This window comes from Manis javanica, chromosome 1, assembly GCF_040802235.1.
Source record: "Manis javanica isolate MJ-LG chromosome 1, MJ_LKY, whole genome shotgun sequence".
NCBI lineage: Eukaryota > Metazoa > Chordata > Mammalia > Pholidota > Manidae > Manis > Manis javanica.
In genome coordinates this window covers 13,788,070-13,805,369 of record NC_133156.1, presented here as the reverse complement: position 1 = coordinate 13,805,369, position 17,300 = coordinate 13,788,070, and the positions used below count along the sequence as shown (strand labels likewise).

Here is a 17,300-nt window from a genome sequence, read left to right as displayed (position 1 = left end):
CGGAGCCCAGGCGCACGTGGAGAGGCTGCAGGGCAAGGGCTCGTCTGCCCCATGAGACCTGCCGCTGATGAGAAATTTCCGCTTTCTGATCCACTGCATTAGAATTCGATCTCTCAAACACACCCCCACACACCCACACACACACATGCACCCCAAAAACAGAAACTAAAAAACAAAAGTATAAACCAAAAACAAAACAGAAACAAGCTCTGTGTTTCTTTGCAAAAGAAAGTAATAGCAGCTGCTGGGACTGAATCGATGGCATGCCACGTGCCCGGGTTCAGGAGGCACCTTCCAGAGCACAACTGGGTTAGGATGACTGTCAGAGGCTGGGGAGGAGCAGGTTGGGCCCAGAGGCTGGAAGCCCACTAAGTTAGGGCCTGTTTGTCCTTAACACCAGACCCTCTCGGCAGCTCAGACTCATCGCAGGCACTTCCTTGGGAAGAGTCATGGAAAGAGTCCCTGCTGAGACCACCGCTGTGGGAGGAAAGAGACCAGGCCACAGCCCTGGCCAGCTGTGCTTCCTGCCCGCCTCAGTGGGGCCAGATGGGCAGCTCCTGGATCTGTGCCTACAGTGCTAGCCAGGGGCCTCCGAACACCATGCCTCTGGACTATATTGCCTAAGAAATTCATCTTAAGAAGTGACAACTAAAAATGAAACAAAACAAAGCAAACCGAAAATCCACCCCTCCCACATGCTACCCCAACCCCAACCCCAGATCTGGTGTTTCTTAATTACCAACTATCCCCTGGTTAACCCTGAAAAAACAAACACTGCTTTAAGTTTTAAAATAAATTGGAAACATTTACAGGGTGAGAAAGGTTTGATACAAAGGGAGGGGAGTCAGTTTCATCTCTTTCTGTGTTATCCATATTTATTCCATGTTTTCCATAGACATCACCTGGACACAAAGCCCAGACCCTGAAATGAGCGACTGACCTGGAAATCACAGATCTGCCGCCTGTAAAGAACTGTTCATTTAAAAACTTTAAATAAAAATAGCCCCTTTTCCAAACTCTCCAACCACATACGTTTCCATCATTTCTAAAGATTAGAAATCGCACCGACTCTGTGATTAGTTTCCAAGGTGGGTCGGGCCTCTCTGCTTTCCTTTCCACACTGCCTCCCCTGCCCTGAGACTAGGAGCTAAATCCGCTTGCTCAGCACACGGCTCCAAATGCCTTCAGTTTAGTCATCTCTCAGGGGGTCTGTCTTTCTCCACCAAATCTCATGCCCCAGGCCCATCATCTTCCTTTGCCTTCTCTCCAAGTGTTGAACCAACAGGGTGCAACAGAGACGCTGGCCCTGCCCCTACACCCCGGTGCTGCCGCTGTCCAGCCACCCTTGCAAATGTTCTCTTCTTTAAGAGGAAAAGAGATGCAGGATAAAGGATATGTGCTGGTGAAGTATGTGGCAATGCTAAAAAAATTTAAGAAGGGAGAGGAACAGGAATTATTCTATTCCGTGGGTATAGATTTCACTGGGTCTTTGAAGCCACGTATGTTTCCTTTCAATTATTTCCACAAATTAAGGAGGAAGCCAGAGTAAAAATGGCTCTTGGGCAGACCAAGCCACTCCACCCAGCTTGCCTGCAGTGTGCTGGAGCATCGTTCCAGTTTGTACAGTTCCTGCTGTCTTTTGAGGAGTTGGTTTCCCTGAAGAGGTCCCAGTTCTGGAGTGCTGGGACCTACACAACAGCAGCAGACTCGCCAATCCAGCGATAACCGCCAGAAGAGGCCCCAGATATCACAGAAAGCATCTCTTCTTGCAGGAGGCCTGCCAGCCTCTCCCCAAGGCGCCGCAATCGGCACGGGCGCCTGAAAACGCAGGTTCTCGACCCTCCCCGTCTGGGGTGCGCCCCGCAGCTCCCTCCCCATCCAGTCTCCAGGGCCGGTCGTCCATACCCCGGTCCCAGGCCCGCTCCCCTCTTCTCTGCGAGTGGCCGAGGCCGCTGGCAGGGAGGAGCCCGCATTTCTCACCGGGGTTCCTGCGGCCGCCGGGTCGCGACGCTGGAGGGCTGCGGTGACGTGCTAAGGCCAGGCGGCAGGCGGCCCTCTCGGGCGGTGGCAGACGCAGCGGGCGGCACAGCACCCCCGGGGGGCGGCGGCGGCGGCAGAGCCAGCAGCTCCTCGCCCGAGGTCACCGCACAGTCCTGCTCCACGTCCCCGCCACCTCTGGCCGCGCTCCCGCAGCTGCGCTTCTTGTCTTCCTCCTTTTTCCACTTCATGCGGCGGTTTTGGAACCAGATCTTGATGTGCCTCTCCGTCAAGTTTAGCATGACGGCCAGCTCCACCCGGCGTGGACGCGAGATGTATTTATTGAAGAGGAACTCCTTCTCCAGCTCCAGCAGCTGCGCTCGAGTGTAGGCCGTGCGCGTCCGCTTGCTCTCCTCGGGCTCGGCTGCGTAGGCGCCGCCTGTGGGCGACAAAGCGTGAGTGTGGTCCCCCGACCCGTGGCTCCTCCTGGCGTGTCCCCACCCACGCAGCCCCAACTCTCCAGCCCGATTCCTAGGAGCCCTGGCCCTCCCAGCTGCTCCTGCCACCGACACCCCACCCAGGCCCCTGTCCCAGAGCTCAGTCCTCGCGCACGCAGCCCTTCCCGGGTAAAGAGGGCCTCTTCGTGGAGCTCAAAGCCGCGCGGACTCTCTCCGTGAGCTGGCGGTGGGCTCTGTCAACCAGTGGTTCTTGAATGAGTCCACGTACAAGTGTTTAGGCTGATGCTGCTTGAAACTTACATACAGATACCTAAACCCACTCGATTCTAGAAGGGCAATAAAATGCCTTTAATACGTATGGCAGTTAAAAACCCTACAACTTTCTGACGGGGACCCTCAGTAAGATACACATTTCAGATCACCACCCGGTTCCCACACCGATGTAGAACTGACAAAAAATTTCAGGACATAAAACCTTCATTATTTACGATGCTAACTTTTCCTGTTGTTTACTATATCATTTAAAAAATGGTCTCCACACAGCAAATTGACTCAACGACTAATTGGTTTAGACAGGCTTCAATAAAAACCTGAGGTTATCACATACATTGTTGTATCTCACCGTATTATCTCTCCATATAGTTACATTGTGCAATCAGCCCCAAATCAGCAGCCGATAAATTCTCTATAATTGTCATTTTAATTTCAGCTGGACCTCTGTCCTCTAGTAGAAGGGATACTAATCTTGGCCCCAGAGAAGGTCCCTGTCAGCCACAGCCTCTGTGTCCTGGGCCACAAATACTGGCAGAGGCGGTGAAGGAAGGCTTGTGGGCTGGATTCTTGCTGGGGAGCTGAAATCCTTGGAGGAGGGAAGAGGGGGTAGTGGTGGGGTCAAGGGCTTGGGGATCCAGCTCCAATCCCGGGTCACAACGCAGCAACGACTCGCCTGGCGGATCAGCACCGCAGCCCTGGTGTTTGCCGCTGGCACCTCTTGGTCCTGACCTTTTTCTTTCTATGCCAGACACCGATGGCAGCCAGGTGGTGGACTCCGGCTCATGGTAAGCTCCACCAAAACACCGGAAAGAGGCCTACATCGCCTTGTCCCACAGCAGAGGTATAGGACATTTCTCCTGTGACTTGGCTGAGCCTTAGGGAGTCGAGAGGCCAGTGGGTGTGTATTTGGGGGGAGGGTTAATTACCCAATAGAACCCGCCCAGGTTCTCCCCCACCTCCCAGGCCCAAAGAAGGTTCCTAGAAGCCAAGGCTCTGGGAGTCATCTCCTAATCTTACACTTCCAAGCCTTCCTTGGGTTGGGAGAGAAGTGAGGGAACCTTAAAGAAACATTTAAAAAGGCCTTTCAGGGTTCTTAAATTCAACACACAAACCACTCGGGGCTCTGAGGTACTGCCAGAGGCTGCCCAGGGAACACTGCCCTCCCCCTCCCCCTGCCCCCACCCCGGAACCTGCGTGCAGGGCGAGGTGGCAGGGGATGGAGGTTGAGGATGGAGGCTGTTGGTGGTCACTGGAAAGATGGCAAGGTCCCTGAGCCTGCACCCTTCCTGTAGGCGCAGGGTGAGGTGGTTTGGGGGCAAGCCTGCCAGTGAGGCTGATGCAATTCATTTTCTAGATCATGTTTTTCAAAAGTCCCTATTGTTATTAATATTCATATCCATGAGTGAAAGCCCTTTGGTCACCTGGCTCTCCCGGGGACCCTTGAAGTTGGGCTCCCCAAAAGGTTTCCCGAGAAGATCGCGCTGGCCTCCGCGGCACCCCACAGGCAGCTTCCAGAAGAGGGGGTCGGCCCCTTCCCTCGGCTGACCCCGGCTGAGCTTTTGCAGTGGGTCAGAGGGTGAAGGCCCTGACCCGAGGACTCTCCGTGGAGGACGTCACCCCTCTAGGGTCACCCCTTTCCCTGCCTGGCAAGGCCGCCGGTTTTCCCTCAGGTCTTACTCTCTGGCTCCTTGGTGCGCCAGAGCCCAAGCTGCAGCAGAGCAGGGGTAACAGTAACACCCTCGGGGGTGGGGGCTTCAGGCCGCGCCAGAAGGCCTCGTTCGGGGCCTCCCTCGTCTTTTTCCTGGGGAAGCTGCGCGGAGGGCCCTGAAGGCCTGAAACGCGCGTTCCCAGCGCGCGGCGGAGGGGAGCCCCTCAGGGAAGGCAGCTCCTGGCAGGAAACTACGGGCTGGCCTTCTTTCAACCCCTCCCGCCTCCAAAGAACCCCGCGTTTCACCAGGCTCCCGGGCCGCCGGCCTGGCCTCGGACGCACAAGCCCCTAGCAGCATCTGGGATTCGCGGGAGGTGGGGGTGACTGCGGCCCTGTGTGCGCCCTTCCCTGCCTCCGCGCCTGTCCTGTCCTCCCCACCACCCTTCGCGAGAAAGGGAACCGGGGAGAGGAGAGCCCGGGGGATCCTGGAAGAGCCCGACCCCCAAGTCCCGCGTGGCTGCGCCGGGGCGGTATCGGGCAGGCGGCCAGAGCCGGCAGAAGGGGCGCCGAGGATTCTCCGGGGTGTGCCAGCTCGAGCCTCGTTCCCACTACCCCGACTGTTGGTTGGAAGGAAAAGTCAACTATTTGCACTGCAGGTGTGAGCAGAAGGGGCTGCGGAGCGGAAGCGATAACATTGTGTAGCGGCGGCGGCACAGGCCGCGCCGGAACTCGGCGGCTCGCTCGGGGCGGGTGAGGACCCGGGGGCCTGCTGGGCGTCTGCGCCTCCCGGTGCCAGGTAGCCCTGCTGGCAGCACGCCGGCGCCTGGGGCCGCGGGGACCCAAGTCCGCCGCCGCCTGAGTTGGCTTTGCAAGAAGAGCATCTCCTTCCTCCAGCGGACTTGCTGGGAAGCAGCGCGGGGACCCCCTTCAAGCGCTTTTGTTGGTTCATAGATGAAATGAGCATCGCAGACGCCCCTCTCCTGCCTGCCTGTCGGCCTGCCTCCGAGCGTGAGCCGCCAGTTTTTGGCCTTGCGGTGAGCACCCCATCCTCATCCCCACCCCCACCTCTGGCCGCCGGACACCTTTGCAGGCGAGGGCGCAGTTTCCCTTCCCTGCTTTTTCTGCATCTCCTGGGTGCCCCTGAGACTGCCTGCCTTTTTCTAATGAAGCCGTCTGGGCTGGCTCTGGGCGAGAGGGGGGCGCCGGACTCGGAAGGCACGCTCCTGGTCGAGTCAGGAGCATCCCAGAGCCCTGCTGGGCTTCTTGGACGTGCACTTCAGGGTATCCTGGGTGGGAGGTGGGGGCAGTGTTGGAGGGTCCGAAGTCTTGAACTCTGCCAGGCCTTGATTCTCCGGGAGCGTATGGGCTCCTGGAGTTCAGCATAAAAGGGAAGGAAGGGGTTTAAGCTCCCAGGAGCAGAGCTGAGTGGAAAAGCCGCTCCAGCTTCAGGGCAGGAGGGCCTCGCTGGCTAACTGTGTAGTTTGCTCAGCTATCCCGGGTCTGGGAACGCGAGCCGGGAAGAGGTCCCAGGCAGAATTTGGACAGGTTGGGGCAGCCTGGCCGAGAGAGGGAGACAAAGGGAGCGGGGGCCAGGCTTACCTGCCCACTGGCCTTTCCACGCGTGGGCCTTGGTAGATTTCATCCACGGGAAAGGCAGCTGGACACGGCTTGGCTCCTCCAGGGCCCCAGGCTCGGCCCCATCCGGAAAGGGCCCGGCCGGCGGGTGGGGGAGCGCAAGCTGAGCAGGGAGGTGGTGGTGGAGGTGCGCCACCCCGGGGTCGTCAGCGAGGGCGGGCACCTCGTACGGGGAGATGTCCGGAGGGCTGCCCTGCTCCAGCGCGCCCAGGGCCCCCGGAAACGGGGGCGGCGGCGGCGGGGGCTGGCGGCCCATGTAAAGGCACGCTGGGGGGCTGACGCTGAACTCCGGCGCAGGGCCGCGCTGGAATGCACACGGGTCCTTGTACAGCTGTGTGGCCGCGTAGTACTGCTCCTCGCGGTTCATGGCTGCCTCCCGGCCTTGCAGACTGGCACTGGCAAGCGGGAGCCGGGGACTCGGGGCTGTGCGGCTCTCCCACAGCCGCGCCACCCCTGCTCGCTTTGACAGCTCTGCTCTGGCCGCAGAGGGAACCCGCCGCCGGCTGGGACTGGCAGGCCGGCCGCTGCGCCATAGGCTCCTGTGCCCCACGTGGCTCAGCCGGAGGCCACTATTGGCCTGGCTGACAGCCTTAAGAAGCAAGGCCCAGGTACCCACTAGCACCTGCATTTATTTGTTTCAATTTTCTTTCAGCTGAGTTTACTGCACACACTTGTATGCGCAGCTGGCCGTGCTCTCCAAAGTGGGGCACGCTTGAAAATACTAGAACTAGATATATTATATATCATTGATAGAAACACTTTCATCGTACTTAGATCTGTTTTTCTTGTATGTTTGATAATGTACGTAATATTTTAGTTCATTAATTTATAAATGTACACATGTTGAGGTTATACACTTAAACTTATTTTAACTGTCAAGGAATACGGTCAAAAATATTTACAGACCCCAGCTGTGCCGGCTGTACAGTTCGGAAGTAGTTGGTCCTACTTTATTTTTGAAATCTGTACACAACCGCCAGTAGTATCAGTGAGCTAACACGTAGAGATCCAGCATTCGTCATATATTTTTATCTGTGGCTGTATTGCGGGGACTTCTAGAGTGCAAACCGTAACTTCAGAAGCGTTCAGTGCGTTTCCCTTTCACAGTGACTTAAAAGTAAAAAAAAATATTTTTAATTGCAGGGCATTGTTAACTGATTTTCGGGAAATTGTGACTCATTTGGCCCATTCAAAATGCAGTTGCCTAACGTGGTAAAGGGGAAAAGAAGCAGCTTCCCTTTGCAGCTCGGAGGCGGGGGCAGGTAGTTGGCACGGGGTTTCCAGATCCTTGATGGCTCTCTATGGATTCCTAGACCCGCTGGCGTCCGTCAGCTGGAGGACGTTCAGTCCTGCGTCTGTGAAATAAGACAGGCGGGAGAGAGAACGAGAGTGCTCAGGAAAGAAAGAAAAGCTTTGCTTTTTTATGACGTGTCCTCTTTGGTCCACCTGTTCGGTAACTTCTGGGCACTCTGGGGTCCTGACTTAAATAAAGACGCTTTTTTTCGGACCCGGCGGCGAGAACCGACTGTTTCCCAGTCGCGGTGGCCACCAGTCCCCAGCCTGGGCATGACCACCGCTGCCAACCCGTTCGCCCTGGGCCTCCTGGGCAGCCTCGGACCGGCTCCTGCCGAAATGATCACAGTCCTCCAACCACGGAGGGCTTTAGAAAAACTGGATAACTTTGCAGAAAAGCCCCTTCAAGAGGGAGAGTGAACCGCAAGGAACCAGCAAGAGATAAATCACTGCAACCTGACTTTCCTCAACTACGAACTACAACCAGTCCTTTACAAGGTAGATTTTAAAATATTTCTCCTTGTGGAAATACTTGTTTTAAACCCATAGGGGTTGAGTGCGCTACTCTGAAAGACTCTCATTTTCAATAAAAAGCCAAAAGCCACCTGGAAATGTGGACTTTTCTGCAGGTCCCTTTCTTTGTGGGATGCTGGTGCCGCGTCAGTGTTTGCGTTTAGCTGTGCGCTGGGTACCGAGCGGTCTGCGCGAGGTGGGAACGCGTGCAGCTCGGGGGCTGGAGGACATCCCGGCTCCCACCGAAGGGCAGGCTGGCGGAAGCCGGGCGGGTGGGGGGAGTTTCGGCGATTTCTTCAGGGAAAAGGACCACCTGCGGCCCTAGGGGGCCGGGGAGTGAAAGGTGGTGGGACCCGCGCGCCTAATCTCTGCGCGCCCGCGTCAATGAACCCATTGTTCGCGGTGGCCGCGAAGGACCCGACGCTATCACCTCGGCCGCGAGTGGCCACATCGATCAGCAGGGAGGACAGGAGAGGGGTTGCCCCGCCGCGGTGTGTTGACCCTCGGAGATAATCTGCCAAGTCGTCGGGGGTTGACTTGGCGACGCGGTTATGAGCGGGCGGTGAGCTCCGCTTGGGACAAAGATCGGCCGCATTTCTCCTCCTTCTTTTCTTCCCGCCTCCCCTCCTCGCCAACCCCACCCCTATGCCCGGCACGGTCCGCACAGCCCCCCTTCTTCGCCTCCTCTGCTCCCTGCCTCGCCCGCCACCCCTACCCAGAGTGTTTGCTTTGCACTTCTCGTCTAATTGCACATTTCTGTAAATTGGTCTCCATTTCGATGCTTCATTTGCTCCCTTTTAATATTTTTGCTCGGCCCTGCAGGAAGAAAAGAGGCGCTCAGCACAAAGCAAATCCACCCAGTGCTCCCTCGGGCAAACCCCAGGAACCCCCGGCTGAACAAAAACGTGGGGAGGGACTACAGGTGGGGCCGAGGGTTAAGGGAGGGATCGTGTGCAACAGAGGCAAGCCGTCACTTTCACAACTAGCATTTTCTGTTGCCTGCTTCCCAAAGAAGTGACCCAGGAGACAAAGGTCAAACAGCCATTTGTAATTGTTATTAGGTGGGACAAAGCTACCAGGATTTTTGGATTGGCTAATTATAACATATTCATATAAAAAACGCCCCCCCCCCCCATAGCCCTCCACTGAGTGAGATCGTATTCTTCTGTGGATAAAGCTCATGGTATCATAAAAATCGCCAAGTCCATTACAGGTGAAATGCGTTTCCGCTCTGAATCCCCGCTGACGCCTAAGCCCCTCTCGCCTCCCACAGGCCTGGAGCGATACGGAGCCATTAGGCCAGCGCCTTCCCGAGCCATTTAACAGCAGCTCTTATGGATAAACAAACAAAAAAGGCTGTAAACCAATTACAGTGTGGACAGTGAAAAAGTCGTTTATTAGGACGACGTCCTGATAGCCCTCGCTGATATTGGAGGTCCTTGCCTACCCTCTTCCCCCCTTCCCTTCTGAGATTTAGTTTCTGCTCTGGGGAACACAGGTTCCCTTGTTCTTGATGGTGGCCGGTCTTCCTCGGTGGTTTCGCAGGCATGCCAAGGGCTGAATTTGGCTTGGTGCTATGAATTGTTAAGCCATTGTATCCCATTATAAAGGGAAAAAAATCAGTTCAACCTCACTTAACACCAAAGATGGATTCACAATGAATTTAGTTTATTAGAGCATATTTGTTTTTATAATTAATTTGCTGTTAAAAATAAAAATTATATTATACCCTGAGTTGAAACACCAAAGCAAATGATGTGATGTGTGTAATGAGAATACTCCTTCCATAATTTACCTTGACTTTTTGTACCTTGGCCTTTCCTTCAGTGGGCACCTGGGCAGGCGGGTTGTTACTGTCCCGGGGCGAATCAGCTTCCGTCTTGTATCTAGGTCTGAGAGGAGAACATTAAACCTAACTCAGTCAGGAAAAAGGACCCCAGACTTTGAATGAAAAACTCTCTATCGATTCCCAGGGCAAAACAATCCCGCAGAAATAAGTGGAGAGTTGAAATTATTTTCCAGAAAATTCAACCCCTCCCTCTGCCTCCCAATCCTACAGAGAAATGAAGCCTAAAAGACTAGCTTAGTTGGGCAGTGGTCTTGTTCTCTACCTCACTGGCTCTCTTTAGCTGAGAGGAGGCTAGGAAAGGAGCTTTGGGAGGCTCTGGCTCCCCCGAAAAGTGTGGGCCCCTTTGCTCCACTGCTTACTGCTCCATCCCTGGGAATGGGACCCCTGACCCCAGCCCTTTCCTCACATTTTTGTTTAATCCTTCCAAGGCCCTCAGTTTACTTTGCAGTTGAAAGGAGAAGTGTGAAAGGAAGTTGAGACTCCAAAGCGTATCAGCACTGCATCTCAGTGCCCCCACCACCCCCAGCATCCCTTGGCCAACCCTTACCATTCCAGACCCATCCCTTTGGCCTGCTCTTACTCAGGCTCCTGAGGCTGCACCATCACCAGATAGGCAGTCTCCAGAAACCCCAGGCCTTGCCATTTCTCTTCTCTTCTTGGTCCTGGATAACCAGCTCCTTGCTGCCCCTGAAGTTACCTTTCTCTGCCCTCTACCTCCTCCCCTTACTGTTTCCCATGACTAATCCTTCGTTCTCCTGGGGAACTTTCCTTACCTCCTGGTCCCTGCCCAGAGCTCAGAGGAGGCTTGACCCACATTTTCCCATCACTCCAGCTGCCTTCCTGAACCATCCTGTATTTCACATGGTTTATGAGTAGGAAGAGTGAATACTATTTTTAATACTATTTCTATTTTCAATACTATTTTCAGTACTATTTATTGATTGAAGAGCTCTAGAGCTTTTAGTGTTTGCCTATCTGCCATCTCTTTGAATGACAGAAACATGGTAGTGGAAATACGTGCGGCTTTTGTGTGTGATGGAAAGCTCTTAGGAGCTGTCTACACCTGTCTTCCAAATCTGCCTCTGCTCTGCCCAAGCTGTGTCCCTTGGCAGGTTATATAATCTCACTAACCCTCCCTGGCCCTCTGTGTAATGGGAACAATAGTACTGCCTTAGAAAGTACACCAACTGCATGTAGTAATAATAATAGCAAATACATGGAACTAAGGTACTGTGTTAGGTACTTTACATATGTTAATCGTCATTAAAATCTGATGAGGTAGATATTATTCTCATTTTGTTGTGGAAGAAACAGAGGTATAGATGTGAGGTAACTTGCCGAGAATCACACAGCAAGTAAGGCAGAGCTTAGATCCAAGCTGAGGAGGTCTGGCTTTAGAATCCATTCTCTTGGGTTTGATACTGTACTTTCTATGTAGTAGGCAATCAAGAAATATATCTTATTGTTTTTGTGAGATGTCAATGAAACAAAATGTCTACTGTTCCTGGCTCTCCTCTCCCACCTAACATTGCTTTTCAGGCACGCATTTTGTTATTGTTCATGAGTTCATCCAAAAGAATTGCAGAGCTGTCAGCACAGCCCATGTCTAAGGACATCCCCGGGCAGGTAGGCCTGGGATGCGATATTCAGAACAATGCGAGGAGGCACTGGGTGGATATATCCCTGAGTTGTAGGGCAGTACGCCTCCAAAGTGGAGGTGGCTAGAGCTAGCTGGCCTTGGCTCTAGCCAGCCCTTAATATACCACAGAGAGGAAGAGGGCGCGGGGGATGCACAAGGCTTCTCCTTCCGTACACCCATAAAAGCAGGGTAGAGAGACTCGAAGGCAGGGAGCTCATCACAGCTAAAAATGCCCTGGTCCTCCTAGCAGGGGTAGAATCCAGCACTGAAGTAGTGTCTGTTCACCAGAGACAACTCCCATGGCATTTTCTGTGGGTCTTCCGCCTCCAGGTTGGGGATAAAGCTGTTGTCGTAAACTCAGAGGAAACCTTCCAATGGCTCAGGAGAGATGGGAGCGATCCTAGTGTGTGGGTGGGGGCACACTGGAGATCTGCTGCATCCCTGCTTTCTCCAGGGCAGGAGTGAAGTTACGGGCAGCCCTGGTCTTTGTGAAGATGCAGAAACACCCCTGTCAAGGTGATTCCTCTGTGCGTCCCCCCAAAACTGAGACCCATTCAAAGGGTTAAAATTGGACATCTATGGGGATTAAAGTTGGAGAGTCGGCTCCAAACCCAGAATGGGACCCTGAGGGCCCTAGCTTTTGTTGTTGTTTGGTATCATTAATCTACAATTACATGAGGAACATTATGTTTACTAGACCCCCCCATCACCAAGTACCCCCCACATACCCCATTACAGTCACTGTCCATCAGCGTAGTAAGATGCTGTAGAGTCACTACTTGTCTTCTCTGTGTTGCACAGCTGAGGGCCCTTGCTTTTGACTGCCTAGGATAGACCCACTCCCACTCTTGCAGTGACTAAAGTAAAGGCTTCTTGTGGTCGCAACTTCATTGAATTTTCCTATTATTACTTCTTCCTATGGTAGATATCTCTTATCAGTGTATTGTTGAGCAGAGAGAAGCTCTATTTGAATATACTTATTTTGTGTATTTTCTCCAATTACATATTGTAACACATTTACCTTTAGGCAAATCCCACAAAGGTACAGACTCTTATTAATCAATGAAATGATATGGGTACATAGGGCACTGTTTCTGGAAGTATGACTCATGAACCATGTGTATCAAAATCACTGGAATGCTTATAAAATGCAAATTCCTGAGCCTAATCCCAAATCTACTGAATAAGCACACGTGGGGTGTGGTAGGACTTGGGAATTTGCATTTTAAACACACCCAAAGTCACTCTTAGGCACACTGCGAATTGGGACTAATAACAACAACAATAAATCCTTAAACTATAATATATTTGATGCATGGAGGCTTACAGATACTCTTAAAGAGGAAACACAAAACATGGACATTCAAAAGAAAGATACTTCTATGTCATAAGGTTGTGTGAGGTTTAAATGAAGAAAAGTATGAAAAACTAAGTCAGGGCAGAAAGCATGCCATTGGAATCTGTGCATGGGCAAAACACACATAAATCCTGAGTATTTTCAGATTTGCCTTTCTGTCTTACACATCCATTCTTTATGTGACTAACGATTTAGAAAGGATCGGCACCATCTTATTTTGCTGTTGTACTTCCTCCCACTGAGCTCTTTAGAAAGAGTGGGACTCTCCTTGGGATGTAATGCGGCCCCCACATGGGCTCAGCGAAGTAGAGCTGAACATTTCCAGCCCCAGTAGCTGACACACGAGGGCAAATAAAGGGAGGCAATAAAACCAAAGCAAATTGATTCATCTCTAGGCAGTACCATTAACTTGAGTCTTAATGCCATCCTCTATCCACACTGAACATGGCCAAATAGCTTTCTTTAACGGTAAGTGAATTTTATATAATTTGCAGCTAATTCCATTTCATTCTGCCCACATGAGCATGTGATAAGGGAATGTTAAACTGGTTAACAATAACAGGCTAAAAGCAGCATTCAGGAGGAGGCCAATATTTGATCTCCCAAGTGTTCTGGCTCAGCGCTGAGAAATCCAGATGACCGTGAGTGTGTTGGTTTCTTGGTTATTTGCTTTCTATTCTCCTGGCTCCTGAGTGAAAGGCAGTGAGAAAACACTGGGATCCCATCTGTCACAATGAGGCCAGTTACAACAATCATAACGATTCCTTTTTACAAAATCATTCTTGGTCTGACAAACGCTCTTTAGACTGCAGGGAATTCAGGAAGAGTAAAAATAATAGAATCAATAACAACTTTGTTATCTAGTAACTTAAACAACCCTTGCCTGCTGGGATGGCAGAACAGGCTTTCTTATCTTGGAAACAGGAAAACTTTCTGGATAGTAAATTATTTTTTCACAAAATGTTTCTAACTGGATTAGGTTTCTAGAGAAAATGCTTAACGGAGGAACCATGCCGAATTCTAATAATTTAAATACAATGTTTTATTTAAGCTTTTGTTTGGTTTTAAATCTGTTTTTAGCTTTTCAGATGATGTCAATTCCTCGTACATAAAAATATGATGAAACACATCACAAATGTGTGTCATCCTTACACAGAGGCCATCCTAATATCCTCTCTTAGGTACAATATTTTAAAATGTGGGAAAAGATTTGGGTCTTTAAATCTAATATGTGTTTTTTCTTTCATCTAATGGAATATCAACTGTTGTACAATAATCTGAATTTTGAAAACCTTAATGGGAAATTCTCATTTAAATGTCTGGATCATCTAGTCAACTTGATTTTTGTTCCCGTGCTAGTACTTGTCTACCTCCATCCGTTCTTGCCCCACACCATATTCTTCTGAGAGCTTTCACAACCCACTCCCGAGTCTTCAGTGCCAGGAAATGCTCTCTCTGCTGAACAATCTATCTGAAAAACAGCAGGGAGTAGACCTGGTTTGATTTGGGTGTTCTGCATTTATTTCTTTGCATGTAAATACTGATGGCTCAGCTCAAGAGTCATGAAGCATATCTTTGAGGAGAGCCTCTCTCCCACAGTGCAGCTGTTTATAACAGCAACTACACACACCACAGAGATTCTCCTGACTCGATTCATTCAATAATTGAAGGGAAAGTAGAAGTCGAAGGGCATATACTATCAAGTTAGTCTGTCTTAATTGCTCTTATTCACACCCACGTCCATTGCTCTTATGCTGAGCTTTTAGTATAGACCCAGTTATTTCACAGTTCCTCATCCCTCTGTCAACTAGCTTATGTAGGTTGTTCTTAAAGCCCGAACACAAGTGACTATACATAATATTTTGTATTTGATGTATACAAGATAAAATATTATGTCTGCATCCAGACTTAACGGCCAGCCTGTATATAGACTGACCTAATTTCTTTTGGTTTTCTTGGGAAAGAGGCAGGCATGCACCTAAAATTCAATTTAGGGGAGGAAAATCTTTTCTCTTTTTACTAATGCTGTATTGTATAACATAATCAATCAGCGTTGTCTGCTTCATTTACAAAGCAATCTATTAGACTTTGCTAACATGGTTACAGTCAAACCTTGAAGTTTCTAAAAGTTGGAGTTAGAGATTGCCACGAATCCAGATAAACAGCAGTGTTTTCTTACCTTCCCAGCAAATTGTGACAGGTGATAACAAAAAGGCAAACAAAAAGCGTCTAACCCCTAGCCTGGTGTTATCTGTCTCCTGGCCTGTAATTACACAGAATTTGGAGTTTTCTCAAGAGAGTGGAGTGGCACTATTTACCTTTTTGTATTTATAAGACCAGTAGCCAAACGAAAAGGTAACTAGAGAAATTCAGTAAGGAAAAGTACTTCCTGGGAAACATGCGAAATTTTCCCTTTTCTGCTGCTGTTTCTTCGTGAAACTTCCTGCAACCCCAGGGCCATTTTTAAAGAGAATGCTGACCTTATTCCATCTACTATTTACAACATGCTAGGACTTTAGTTCTGATTCCTGCTTGATACGAGGAGAAAAAGAACTGGAGATGATTACAGTTCAGCTGGAAAAATAATTCAACAAAGTTGGATGCTGTTTGAACAGTTTTGTTTTTTTCATATGTTGGGTGAAAGGCAGTGGAATGGTTTTGAAAAAGGGAGACACGCACATGGCCTGGCCTGTTCCTCATTCCTCATCGAATTCAAACTTTCTCTTCTCGAAAATGTATTCAAAATGATTCAGTTTTATTCGGCTTCGAAGAAAATAATTAATTAGGTCAATGGAAACAATTAGTCCCTTAACACCAAATTTTGCATAAAACCCTGTCTATCAAGTTACTAGCCATTCAGAATTTTTATCTCCTTTCTGTGACCCTCTCCATCTATAAGGGGTCTTGAAGCATGTCTTCAGTTTACACCAAGGATGTCAGTAGAGTCATTTCACTTGGCACCTGGAAAAAGAACATATAATGGACAGGCAAAGATCCTAAAGCCATAGTTCAGTTGCCATTGGCACTGTTTTGCTTACTTTTAATTGAGAATAAATTCACATTATGTTGATTTTGCCATCTTAAAATGTACGATTCAATAGCTTTTAGGATATTCATGATATTGTACAACTGTGGCCACTATCTAATTCCAGAGTATTTTCATCACCCTAAAGAGAAACCTCATGGCTCCTAACCTCCTCCTCCCTCCATACCCTGGAAACCACTGATATACCCTCTGTCTCTGTGGATTTTTCTCTTATGGAAATTTCATATAAATGGAATCACATACTATGTGGCCTCTGGACAGGCTTCTTACCAAAATTTTTTCTGAAGCTCATCCACATTGTAGCAGGTATCAGTACCTCATTCCTGTTTTTTTTACATGTTAGGAAAAAATAATTTAATGGTGTTGTTACCATTAGTGGTTAATTAGGTTAATTAGTGTATTGCCTAATTCCAGTGGATCCTCCTCTCTTACTGCTGACATTATCTCCAGTATTTGAATTATATGGCAGGGTTCATTTCTGTCTTTCAAACAGTACCCATTTTCCCACTTCCTTTCCTTGGGAAATGAAGTTTTTATATATTTTGATCCAGCATGTGTACTTTTGACTCCACACCAAGGTGGATCAGTCTCAATCATCATCTTTTCACTAGGTATTGACTTCAAAGCTTCCATATTAGCCTCAGTTTTCAGTGAGCAACCATTAAATCCTAGGCACAGATCCGAATCAATCAAAGCAGCTGCTGCTCGCTTGGTACCATCAAATGAATGTACTATTCCACCTACACACCGATCTCTGTTTCTTTTCATTATGTCCAAAAATGCAGCATGCGAGTTCCGACAGTGAAGAAACATTGGTAATTTTGTTTGTTCTGACAGATCAAACTGTTTTTCAAAATATTTCAACTGAGTATCTCTTGAACAAAACTGTAGTCGATCAAAATCGAGTCCATATTCCCCTATTGCTACAACTTTCCCTTTATTGTTTTCAGCCAGATTTAGCAACTCTGCTAAGTAATGATCAGGGTTATTCTTTTCAAATTCATTGCATCTTGTGGGATGGCATCTAAATGTACTGAAAAACATAGCATTTGTTTGTGCCAAATGCAGTGCGTCTTTACTGTCTTGTAGACTTCCACCTGTAATTATAAACTTTTTAACACCAATCTGGACAGCTCTATTACATCCTGTAAATCATCTTAATGCTTTTGAACCCCTCTATAAACTCCTCTGAACATAGGATCTGTCAAGTTGATACCAATATCCAAAAACTTGAAACGACTCATGACCCTACAGCAGGATCAGCATGGCGGAAGCCCTCATTCCTTTTTATGTAAACCTTTGGTTGTTGGTTTTTTAGTTATGTAGCTTTTCGAAATGGGAATGAATGCTACCAATCATTCCCCCCCACCACCCTGCAAATGCACATGTATGTAAGCACACAAACTTCAGCGTGAGATTTCAGGAAATTCATAGCCCCCTGCCTCTCCGCCCGTCCGCTGCCAGCCCTCACAAGGCAAGGGTGTCTGACTCATGCTTTTCCCTCTGCTTATGGATTTGGGGTTGATGGTACTGTGTAGTACCTGGAACTTTACAAAAGTTGATTCCTGTGACTACTCCCAACAATCCCTGTTTATTTAATTGGATATTCATG

The 17,300-nt window shown here is 49.5% G+C and overlaps 1 protein-coding gene and 1 pseudogene across 1 annotated transcript; both read right to left on the bottom strand.

The window, feature by feature from the left end:
* Nucleotides 1-866: 866 nt before the first annotated feature.
* On the bottom strand, nucleotides 867-6,465 carry PDX1 (pancreatic and duodenal homeobox 1). Its single transcript, XM_017676810.3, has 2 exons — nucleotides 5,956-6,465; nucleotides 867-2,416 (listed from the first exon to the last, which is right to left on the bottom strand). The coding sequence occupies exons 1-2, from the start codon at nucleotides 6,356-6,358 to the stop codon at nucleotides 1,977-1,979; spliced, it is 843 nt and encodes a 280-aa protein (XP_017532299.1). The 5' UTR covers nucleotides 6,359-6,465; the 3' UTR covers nucleotides 867-1,976.
* Nucleotides 6,466-16,020: 9,555 nt separating this feature from the next.
* LOC108407452 (deoxyribonuclease TATDN1 pseudogene) lies at nucleotides 16,021-16,932 on the bottom strand (annotated as a pseudogene).
* Nucleotides 16,933-17,300: the final 368 nt, after the last annotated feature.

Excerpts from the sequence above, each read along its gene's own strand:
- PDX1 (XM_017676810.3), bottom strand. The coding sequence starts at position 6,358 with ATGAACCGCGAGGAGCAGTACTACGCGGCCACACAGCTGTACAAGGAC. Across the intron at positions 2,417-5,955 it reads GTGGAAAGGCCAGTGGGCAG|GCGGCGCCTACGCAGCCGAG; the intron begins GTAAGCCTGGCC and ends TGTCGCCCACAG.